Here is a 12597-nt window from a genome sequence, read left to right on the forward strand (position 1 = left end):
ATAAGAAATATATAAAACTAGAAGTAAACTGGTACCTTACAGAATAAATAACTTTCAGTAAAATAATCTCAATTAAAATTATACTATAACTTTGCTTAGTCGAAAATCGTTTTAAGTTATAATTGCTCTTGTCTAGGAAATTCATTCCACTTATGCCCTGAAATTACAAACCGCACTTAGATACCCACATATGTATGTGTGGGTAAGTTTCTTTGCTCAGTAGTACAGATGGAAACTTGTTTGGGAAAAAAATATTTATTCGATGTTTTATGAAGTATTTTTTAACAGAAACAGCTACACACATTTATTATAATTATTTACAGAATAACAACTATGAAAAATACTTTTTTTGTTCACAAAGTTAGTTTTACAGACACTTCACAATCAATTGGCACTACAAGAGTTCTTTGAAGTTTTCAACGACGTGTCAGCTAAGAAGGGCCACGGCAAAAGTGCTGTAAATGAAGCCATGAATCCTAGAAGAACTAGAAGATTGAGTTGATTCATAATCTGTAGAAAAAAAAGCTAATTAGTTTTCGTGCTTTGTCGCATTTATCGATACCTCTATATTATTCGGGTGAGGAACTTATTTGTTTGTATACGACTATCAGAGTCAGCCAGAATCTGTCAGATATTTTTTTTCGGTTAGTCAGTCACCGAGATCGGAGTATAAGTAAAGCGTTTGAAACAACGCGGAACAATTAGTTATCAAAATATTTTAGTAATGTATTCAATATTTATTATCATTATATATTTACAGAATAAGTTCGATTAAAATAAATTTATTCCTTAAGTATTACGTAATCTTAACCCGCTGTATGTTTCAAGACAAGCCCTTAATTTTATTTCTGTTTGAGATCCGAAAACGGATCGCTAATTATTGTATAATTAGCGATCCGTTTTCGGTAAACTGTAAACTTTTCTGGGTATTAAATTTAATTTGAAAAAGTTAACAATTGGTAATTTCAAGTATTTTTAAAATAATGGTGTTTATTTTGGTCTATTTACAATTCAATAAACGTTAGCGAGGTATAATTTATTACCTTGTGTCGACATTACAATATTCATTACTGCCAAATAGTTATCATTTAAAATTTTGTGAATATATTTAAATATGAAAAAAAATAATGATACTAATATGAATACATTTAAAAAAGAAACCTAATCCTTTATGAGTCCTCAGATAATTATCATTGTCGTTCTGAATTTTGACTTGCTAATACTCCTAATTTTATTTTTTATTCATGTTTTCTAAGAATTATTTAAAGTATTAGAAGTGTATATTGTTATTATGTAGTACGAATAAGTTTCAGAAATGTAAGTAGCAGTCAGTTTTGCGGTTGTGTCCCTGGAAAGGGTATAAAAAGCAAACAGCTAAGCTAGTTTGTATAAACCAATAACCGGCGTTGAGTAATATGAGCTTGTTTATATCATTTATAATAAATGATATTTCTAATGGATGAAAATGTTTTGTTATTTATTAAGAGTTTAAAAGGTTTTCTAATACAGTTTACGTATTTATATCTTATTAGATCTCTAACGAATATCATATTATAAGACTTTTAAAAATAGATCTATTAACGTAATTAAGATAAAAGTTAATTAATTACAATTAACAAGACAACAAAAATTATGAAATTTCAGGTTAAATAACTTTTACTACTCATACCCTACAGTTCACTTGTAAAATTAGCAATAGATGTAACTTATATACAAAGTTGGTTTCAATAGTAGAATCTGTGGCAGTACATGTCTACAATGACCCAAAAAAAGAACAAAATAATAAATAATAATAACAAATATATAAATTTATTTCTTAGCAAGATTATATTTTAAATATAGAATAATATTTAGTAATTTTATTAATATACATACCAATATCTTTCCATTCCTCAACTTCATAATCTCCTATAACTCTATTTTCTGCTGAAGTATCTCGCCATCGGTTCTTGTGTTTACCTTATAAATAAAAATATACAATTAATTTATATTATAAAAATGTTATCTTATAATATCATAGAGACTTAGATTAATTCATTACGAGATTAAGGGCTCTTTGTTTTGCAACGTTGCGTTGATAGGATTTCCCGTTGACGTCTTTAATGATATCCGACAGATTTATTTGGTTATTATTTTTACGATACGAATAACATGGAGCACGCTTATTTGAGAATATACAAAGATATTGCACTAAAACACGGTAAGAGACAAGGGTTAGTTCTAGTTTTCGAAAACAATATTGGAACAAAAGCGCCTTTCAATTCTAAATACACCGTATAGTCTCGCAAAGAATATAGAGGAAAGCCCAAATCTGTAACAATAAAAATGTACATTGAAAGTCAAAGAGCAAACAAAATCGCTTTTCCCACAATAATATTACTAACGACCCAATTGTACGGAAGCATTGGGCTACGGCGGCAAAACCAATAAATACAGAATCAACCATCGACCTTTCTCGATCGGCAGCTACAGGCCGACGATGAATGTATAAAAGGCACGTGGGCCACAGAAGTTTTGACTGGTATTAGTCTCCTAACCCTGGTTTACATGGCTATATTAAATTTCCAAATTTTCCAATAAGCAGAAGGGAGGATGAACATGAAAAATTAATTCCGAAATCACTGAACTCGAAAGGGTTTCATTGAAGTTCCTACCTGCTTAAATATTAATTATTCGCCTATCTATGTCTTATTGCTGATTTGAGTGAAAATAATTAGTTTATATTCAATTGGTTTTAACATTTGTTTGTTATATTTACCTTTTTTTCGTTGAGGAAATGTCGGGACGTAATTAATTGTAGTACTTGTTGTTGATGGAGCTGGAATTTCTGTGCGAAATGAAACAAACAAAAGTAATAAATTGGCTCTTTTGAATAATATCCTATAATTATAATTATTTTAATAATTCCGGTATTTTAAAATATAAAAAAAGACATTTTAACAATTTATTTCAAGAAGTGTATGTTTTGCATAGATAATATATTAACGAGGTAAGTTAAAGTGTTTGCTCGGTTAAAATTGTAGCTCACCGTCAAGTCGAATAAGACCATCCGTCTCACCGAGGGAATTCTTAGCTACGCAACGGTAAGATGAGAAATCCCTGGACGATACTTTACGTATAGTCAGTTTCATTTTTCGACTATAACTATCGTCGTTTAATGCTGTTATATATTTGTTACCTGTGAAATAATTTTGGTTTTAATTAAATCATATAATTGTGAAAATAAAATATATAAATATATGTACAAAGATGGTCTTGTGACCCCTATGAATCAAATAAATCTAATCAAATTTCTTTATTCAATAAAGACGCATTACACTTACTTATTGATTATCAAATTATACACTACGGCTGGTTTGAAAAAAAATACCCTGACCTGAGAATAACTGACGGAAGAAACTTAGTGGGTTATTAGAAATAAATGTAACGTATATTTCAATTAAAATTAGAATTTTCATGCTAGAGAATTCAATTGAATGTAAAAAAAATAAAGTTTCTTATATAAATTAATTCATCACATTAAAGTAAAACATGTCCTCTAATAAGATACAAACCAGATATGATCATATCTCCACGGTCCGTGGTCCAGTAGTTAATAGAGGATGGGTAGGCCTCTGTGTGGCATTCCAGCGTTACGTCCTGCCCTACATATGCAGCCTCCAACTGATTCGGGATCGATAACATCGGCGGGACTGCACACAAACATTACATTCCAATATAAATGTATTTAATAGTTTTAAATATATTAAATGACGTCTATAATATCGGACTAAAAACATTAAAATATATCGGCGAATTATAATGATGTTCAAGGTAAATAATACTTATTTAAATTCAAAATGTATTTTGTCCAAGTAGGTTGTACCATGTACTTTGGAATAGTCATTTTACAAGATATCTATTAAATATAAAGCTACCACTGGTTCGGAATGTAGATTCTATGAAAAAGAATCGGAATAAAATTCATTAGCAACTGTTTTTAGGGTTTGGTTATTGGTTTAAACGAGATCTAGTTACGTTTTTTTTTAATACGTCATAAATCGTAAACCACAATTTACATTTCATTCAATCCACTCAAATATAAAAAAAAAAACATAAAATTTCATAAACATAAGCCTTATGCATAAAACGTGAACCATTATTTTTATAAATAATGGTACTGAAACCTTCGAGCGCGAGGTCTACTCGCACTTGGCCGGTTTTTTTATTTACCAGTTACTTAACTAAATTTTAACAAAATACGCTAATATTACACCAGAAAATTAAAAAAAATATATACTGCATGCTGTTTTATTATTCATTATATTAACTTACATGGAGTAATGTTATGCATTATTTATAATCAAACATATGAAATTCCAAATTTACTTTGATCATTGCCAATTTGTGATAGCAAATAGCCACATTACCGTAAGATTAAAGCTTCGTTGTTATAATGGAATACGACGAATTCATAAGGAAGTTTCATTGGTTAATCGAGTGAAAGTTACGTGAACATTTTACGTATAGTTCATAAGAAACGTAGAGCTATGAATGTGCTGAGATACGAAATGTGAATTAGGGGTAAGGAAATCGCCTCATTGGCTTTCGGGCCGTCGATGCGACAGAGGTGACGACGCGGGCGCGGAGACCAGATAGCTATTACAGCGTCCGTGCCATATTCACGTCAGCATAATGTTCTAATTGGCCGCAATTACCTCCGTTCCAGCGGAAGGCTCTGTCAGATACCTTGTCCTCGTAAATACTCGTTAACGACGCCCGCATTGAGAAAAATAATATTTTAGAACGCTTACCACCGTCAAAAGAAAACGATGTGAAAACGTTCGCGTCCTTACGTCGGAAGAATTTGAGGCTGAGTTAACAGGGCGAGAGATATGTGCCCGGCGGTTACTTTACTGGAACGTGATATTTGTATAATTTGGAGTATGTGTCCCATCTATTCGCTCTATTCTAAGTAAAACTAGTGGCTATTTTGTTCCGATGACTAAAAAATAATATTCAAGCAACGTTTACAAAATATAATTAAGTAATTTTACTTTCAAGGTCATTTACGTTAAGTATACTTTAATGTATACCTTATTTAAGAAAATAAAGTATTTATATTATATAGAAGTTTAATTTAACTAAATAAACAGAGGAAACATTTTTTAAATCCCATTTTAACATTATTTAGTTCGTGTTTGTTTTCAAGTGTCATTTTAATTTGAGAGATCATGACATGATGATACGCTATTGTGATAAACTATTATTGGAGCTTAATTAGAGACCAAAATGAAACATAATACGCTTGTATCAGCTGTATCAGCTAGCTTATGAATTGATTTAGGCGAAGTTAAATACCTAAAATTATTAACATTGTTGGTTATTGTGTTTCAGTTCTAAGTTATGATAAATTATAATAAATAAATAATAGTATAAGTGTTTAATTTGTATTTAAATTTATGAATGGTAAGTAAAAAGGATTATTATTTTAAAACATGAACTAACGAAAGCTTTAAAAATCAGATTGATATAATAACATAAATAAATATTATTAAATGTAATTTATTTTTAAATTAAGAAAACATTTAATGATTTATAAAACAAAATGGACCGGACTTTGTTAGTTCAAGAAGCCACGCAATTACAGTCATATTTTCCAGTATAAGAAAAATATTTAACGTTAAAAAATAAAACGTACTTTTAAAAGTTGCTGCTGAACGCCCATTGGTCCTTTCGGTAAAGGTAGCACGTACATACGCTCGAACTTGTATTCCATAAAACTCTTTAATTGTAATCTATTGAGTTTTGTTTTTATTGGTTTCTGGGTTTCATTAAAATATATATTTTAAAGTAAAAACCGTAAACATACCGTGTGATAGTAAATGTACGATTGTACTTCACGTTAAAAATTATTCGATAGATTTATACAGTTTTTGGAGTACAAATATGTATTATATCAATTGTTACTATTTTTTACGACAAAACACTACGAAAACTCATTATGCTTATTGACACAAACAAATAACAACCTTCATCCCTTTTTAAATTAAATTAAATATGTAGATAGCTGTGAGATTTAAGTGGAATCTGCAATTAATTGTCTTTTGTATGATTGATAGCATCAATTTATATTACAGACATCCCACATATAAATAATAATTCATTGTTCTGTACAATACATACAAAGGAAATACATATGTATTGGGTAAAATAACTAAATAATAACATGCAAGTTTATTTTTTAATAGTGGGCGTATTTATTGATAGTTCCATTACAAAATATAATTCCCTAAATATATTTATTAAAATTCACAGCTTTAATTCCTGATTCCAATTAAATATTTTATTTTGACAAATTTTATATATTTAATAAATAACATCGAACAAATAGTTTTGTTTGTGCTGTTAGCAGTATAGTCCTGTGAGGTATTTAATGTTTTATAAAAAACCGTATATAATTTTAACTATGCAAAGAATAAAAAATATTAAAAGAGTTACCACATACATAATATCTACTTACACTGTACCATTAATACGACTCGTTTACTGATCGAAGGCGGCACGCCGTTGGAAGCGATGCAAAGATATGCTCCCATGTGTAGTCTTGATACTTTCGATATAGTTAGATTCTCACCATCAACTACATTCACTGAAAAATGTTATTCAATTAATCATATTAACAACCCCGACCACAATAATCTATTAAGCCACAAAGTTTAAGGAGAGTAATTGTTTGAGTGTGTGCGTGCGTGCCTTCAGCTGACATTTATCATGTAAACTGATATTATTATCAAAATAAATCTTTGTATATATTTATATACTACAATATAAGACATTTTTTTGATATTTCAAGATTAATTACATAATACAAGTAATCACTCCTTGATTACAAATAACTGTTCAGATAATGCACGGACATAATATCTATTCGAATTTAATTCTAAAGTAATGAGATTGTTCAACATAATATTAAACAAGCGAAGTTCTACTCCACCGCTTCAATCTTGTAAATATTTCGGCTATGCGAAGATTGTACAATTTGGTTGTATTGTACGAAACAATTGGTTCAAGTTGTCATTTCGCCGGAAGGTCGCTCGATATCCCGAACCATTGGATTCAGACATTCACCTAAAGTCGCAAGGAAATTTGAGACTCGTTTCTTACAGGAATTCGAATTATTCGAAAGGACCTTTAAGGTATTTCGTTTATTTCATCGAAAATTCATGGTTAGACTCTCTCTTCTCAAGTGTTGCGCTTCTTTACGTGATTTTCGAGCTTGTATTTTATCGGTCTTTTATTTTTCTTCTGTTTTATTTCGTAAATTTGTCAACATAATGATTTAAGGATGTTTTGTGATATTTTCGTTGGTAGATATCTTACCTAATTTCTTATGATGTTTCGGATTTTATTTTTATTATATAGTATATTAAATAAATAAAATAGCTAAATTTTATTTCCATTACCTGATTCACCATTGCAATTAAACTCCTGACCATCCTCACGTCTCCACATGACATAGGGCTCAGGGTAGCCTGTGGCTCTACAAACCATGGTAACATTTGTTCCTTCCCGGACAACCATATCCGTAGAAGTCATATTGTCGATAATCATGGGCGGTACTAAAAACAGTATATCGTATATACGCAAAATGTATATGTTGTAGGAAAAAATAAAATGAAGAAACACATTAACTATGAGCTTGTTTTATGAGGCATTAAAAAGTAGTTTTCTGTGGCTAGCAAAAAAGTAAGGAGAACTCAAGGTCTAAAATGAAATTTCAAGACTTACACTTACGCAATAAAGCACTAGACTTACGCAAATATTTTACGATTTATAAAATTTGCTTTAACTATATAGTGAGTGTACAAATAATTTTAAAACTTATTTTATACGAACCAACGACTTGTAGGTAACCTTTCCTTGAGCGCATAGGATCGGTGTTGACTTGACACATGTACCAGCCGCGATCTACCTCTTGTACGTTCTTGATGTGTAGATACCATGAGCGGTGGTCGTTGTACGACAGACTGATTCGCGGATTCTGGGTTATTATATTGTGATGGATGCTCAGAATTGTTTGAGTGTCTACACGTACCCATGCGACCTACGTAAAAACATATAATAATATTGTTATATTTACATAAAATGTACACAGTTTTTGATTTAGCGTCTTGACCAAAAGTTATGCTTATAATCGCATAATAAGCGCGTTCTAAGTCTTCTACTCAAACTGAGAGGAGACCTAGGCCCAATAGTGAGCGTAGTTCTCAAGCAAATATTTTACTTGATATTTTTCAATCTATTTCAAAATCCAATCTGAGATGAACTAGCAAATACGTGCTAGTTTATTTCAACTTAGTTTTGGAACAAAAATTCATAAAAGTCATTTTATATTCTACACTATTATTCGCGATTCAGAACACACAATGAGGTAATTCAATAATCTCTTTGTTCCAGACCACAATGCTACAGAGCAGTGCGCGAGCGTGGACTTGTTTACTCGTCAAAGAATATTAAATCGTCTTCTAAAACTCAGCTCTGGTGTATTCGCCTCATCCCACTTAAATCTGAGCACACTACATGCCACTCCAATTTCACTAACTAGCCGTCCTGCATGATTAATAACTGGCGAATCGTGCATTCTGAGCAAAGTGATATTAAGTTGGCTTGTTAAAACTTTACTTCCTGCGCCGCTCGAATGAAGTTGTATAGAATTTCTGTAACTATGCACGGATATATTTATAGAAACAGTATGCATTCATAGTGTACCCAGTAACATATTTTAATTATAAATATAGACTCATTTAAGGCAAAAACGAATCGTATTCATAGACGTTGCTATACGAGTGTTTAGTAAAACTTAGATATCTCTCTTTTCTATCATCATTGATTTCACAGAAATATCACAGAAATAAAAGAAAACATCATTATTTAAGTAGCACCCCCTAATATTTATAGATAAAGCTGTATGCGTATACGACTCATATTTAGGCAAATCATTTAAACGCTTTATTACGTCTATTACCAATTGAAACGAATAAGGCGAAAGTATTCAGGATGTGGACGTTATTCTTTGGCTTTATTAAAATCGTAAATTGAATTGGTTGACGATACCTTGTATCCTCTAAGATCCTCGACGACGCACGCGAGAAGGGCGTCCCTTCCGACAGTCACCGTAACGTTGGGCACCGGTTCCACGAATCGAGGGAACAACGATTCTGCAACAAGTCAGTAATAAAATATTCAATTGTGTTGTGTTTACTTTAGTCGTTATTTGTTGCTTTCAAATCTCAGAGATAAAAGTCAAAGTGAATTATTTTATAAAAAAATATTATATTTCCAAAATTGTATTCAATTCCGATTTCCAATAGCAAAATGAAATTGTGATTGCTTTATGTATTTAAAAATAACGTTGTTTTGTAAATGCTTTTGTATAACTGCGTTTTTCGGATAAAAAAAAAATGATTGCAGCTGTTAACAATGTGCTGTTGTGAAATTCAAATATATATAGGTGTATATGCAAATGGATCCAAGTCCAAAAATATAAATTTAGTTAAACGAGGTTAGTTAAATACCTTCATCATAACATATATTATATATCACAAAGAGTGCACTACATATAATCGTTGCACAGTGCTACTTAGGAACAGCGCTGTACTACGTAGGTAATTTAATAATTTAACTGAAAATAGCAAACTAGGTTTCTATCTGGTTTCTAGAGCACTGCCAAGTTCTGTATGCTGTGTGCCCCTTACATCGAGTTCAGCGTTTTTAAAGTTTACGTTGCCTATTGTCGACTACAATGCCCTGTACAAATACTTAGTTATTTATTCAGATCTTTTCTTTGAAGGCACATGAACCTTGTTAATATGAAAATGTGTTGTATTTGAATCGCATTTCACACATTTTTTACGTTTCAACCGTAAACTTGATTTAAGCAATATAAAACACAGGCTTATAAAATGTTTCTTCTCATTTTTTACGTTTCATAATAATGATGTGTATATTTTTTAAAGGAATTAATGCCGGTCTCATCTTCTGTGTAACAAACAATTCAAGTTAATGTAGGTCATATTCTAGGTTTGAAACCAATTGAAACGGTAGGCTCATAAAGCATGCCTATCGACCGACATCGATCCCACTCCAGCTCCCATGAAAATTGTTTCAATAATCACAAATGTTTCAAGAAGATAATATGAAAATATGCTTTAGCATTGTAGCACAATTACAATATTACAATACTATCTATACAAAAAAGCGATTATAATCATAAATTTATTTAATGGTATTCATTTCAAAATAACTTATTTTTTATGGATCGATTAATATATGTTGTAATTAATATGAATTAATATTTATTTTTAATTAATTTTGAGATTATTTTGTTACTTATAATTTCGATAATGAATGTGACACTATCATTACACTACATTAACAGCCTGTAAATTTCCCGCTACTGGGCTAAGGCCTCCTCTCTCTTTGCGCAGAAGGTTTGGAGCATATTCCACCACACTGGTCCAATGCGGTTAGGTGGAACACACATGTGGCAGAATTTCGTTAAACCATAATTTGTAGGTTATAATGGAATCAATAAAAAAAAGGATCAATCTAGAGACATCAGTTAAATGGTGCGTCTCCTATACTTTTATAATTGAGTAAACGTCAAAGTTAATGTGATACACATGTCGATATGAGCGATGCTCAAAGCCTGCAACAATCTATTTAGGCTAAACAACCTGAGACACGGAAAAATATCCGCGAATGATTGATGAGTGAACGCGAATAGAACAAATCCATCCAGAGCCCATCAATCTTGGCTGTACAGAGTACAGCCTTCTCTGCACGACGTCTCCCTCTCTAATGAAAGAAGAGCTCCGAGCACATATAAACAATCGGAAAATGTTGTTTCTAATATCCAGCGCATGATAGATGGCTCAGTACGAGACTTACTTAAATAAGTGATAAACTCTCTCAGCGTAATTGAATTGAGAAAATATTTCATTTTCATGTGACTTTAATAAATTATGGTATTATGATATAATAAGTAACAGATGGTTGATTTTTTTTAGATCGTCGATTTTACAAAAATAAACTTTAACGGTTACATAATAAGAATGAAATTAAAAGTTAATTGATTGCTGTACAAAAACAATTAAGGTTGAAACTCACACGCGTAGCCAATCTCTGCAACGGTGCGTATTTGCTACAGTAGGTTGTTTGACGAGAACGCAATTACCACCTACTTTCCTATGTAAAATGCAATTAATATGAAGCAGCTGTGAGTCAAAATAGAATCGAGTTACATTTAATAACATATTGACTTAAATTAACAATGATACCGTTTCTATTTATTCAAACTATTATTCAATTATTAAAAGTTATGTTGTTTTGTTACAATTAGCTAGTTTTCTTCGACAGAAGTAAGTACAATATAATAACTAAATCGAGTTTATTAGTACTTTTATTGAGACGATATTTTGCTAATTGTGCTGTTTCATTAAGTCTAATATTTAATCTAAAGAAGATTGCAAATCTACTAGACCGATGATCAAAAAAGTAAAAAGTAACATTGTTAAATAAAACGTACTACTTTATCGTTAACCTTATCGTTCTGTTTCATAAATTAATTAATTATGATACTGTTAATATATTCGACTCTAATAAGGGACATTGCGTAGGTACTTGAAATAACATGATTATGAGCCGTGAATAGATCAGGTTGGTGAGTGTTTGCGAATGCAAGTGATGGACCGGCCTTTCTCGGTATCCGTATTTACCTAATTGGAACAGTGCGCTGTGACAAAAGTCCACGTTGTCCACCCCAGTAAATTAGATTCTCCGTCCCACGTTCCGTTGCTCTGAAAATTCACATTCGCTTTACTTACCTCTTTTACCCCAAATTAACTACCCTTCGTCCTAATTGAAAAACGCGCCAAAGCCCCATTACCCCATTAAATTCTGTCCGCTTTATTGCTATTTAATATTAAACATGTTAACCTTAAATTCGCTCTGACATGTTACAAATATAACGTCCTGTTTAATGTCAGTTCATTTTAATGCGCTCAGTTTTGTGTGCTATATTTATGATTATAGAAATGAAAAATTCATTCCAATATGACATTGGATTTGTTTTAACGAAAACATCTAGCGCATGAAAAACAATATTATTCGATATGCAATCACCATAAGCTTATAACTATGCAACAGTTATGCGTTTGAAAATTGAATTATCTGTTTTCCATTCGAGAATAGTGTTCTAAAAATAAAACCGATTTCAGTAAATGCGATCTGGCGAGTCTCATGCAGCACCACCGCGGCTTCAGCGTGGGTACATTCATGAGTATCGATTTTATGCAAAATGCAACAAGATTCACTTGAATGTCTGTAGGTACGTATTATTCGAAACATCTATCGAGCAATTACACGGGAATCGCTATCGGCCTTGTAAATGGAGGAACGGCGTCAGGGCGTTGAAATGCGATGTCCTATTCGATGAAATTGTGAGGATTGAAGTCGTGTATAAACATGAAACACAATTAGCGGTTAGGGTCTAATTACGCCGTGAGCTTTAATAGCTCATTTGTGATATCGCGTAGAAAGCCAATTTGAAAGTAT

General features: G+C 31.5%; 1 protein-coding gene across 1 annotated transcript in view; it reads right to left on the minus strand.

The window, feature by feature from the left end:
* Positions 1-427: 427 nt before the first annotated feature.
* LOC125067524 (lachesin-like) overlaps positions 428-12597 on the minus strand; it is a 36569-nt gene continuing 24399 nt past the window's right edge. Inside the window, exons 2-10 of the mRNA XM_047676182.1 lie at positions 9097-9200; positions 7879-8086; positions 7446-7601; positions 6503-6631; positions 3555-3692; positions 3029-3178; positions 2759-2827; positions 1876-1959; positions 428-510 (exon numbers count right to left, since the gene is read on the minus strand). Of these exons, the coding sequence (XP_047532138.1) occupies positions 428-510; positions 1876-1959; positions 2759-2827; positions 3029-3178; positions 3555-3692; positions 6503-6631; positions 7446-7601; positions 7879-8086; positions 9097-9200 (1121 nt within the window). The remainder of the gene's footprint in view (positions 511-1875; positions 1960-2758; positions 2828-3028; positions 3179-3554; positions 3693-6502; positions 6632-7445; positions 7602-7878; positions 8087-9096; positions 9201-12597) is intronic.

This window comes from Vanessa atalanta, chromosome 11 (assembly GCF_905147765.1).
Source record: "Vanessa atalanta chromosome 11, ilVanAtal1.2, whole genome shotgun sequence".
NCBI classification, from domain to species: domain Eukaryota; kingdom Metazoa; phylum Arthropoda; class Insecta; order Lepidoptera; family Nymphalidae; genus Vanessa; species Vanessa atalanta.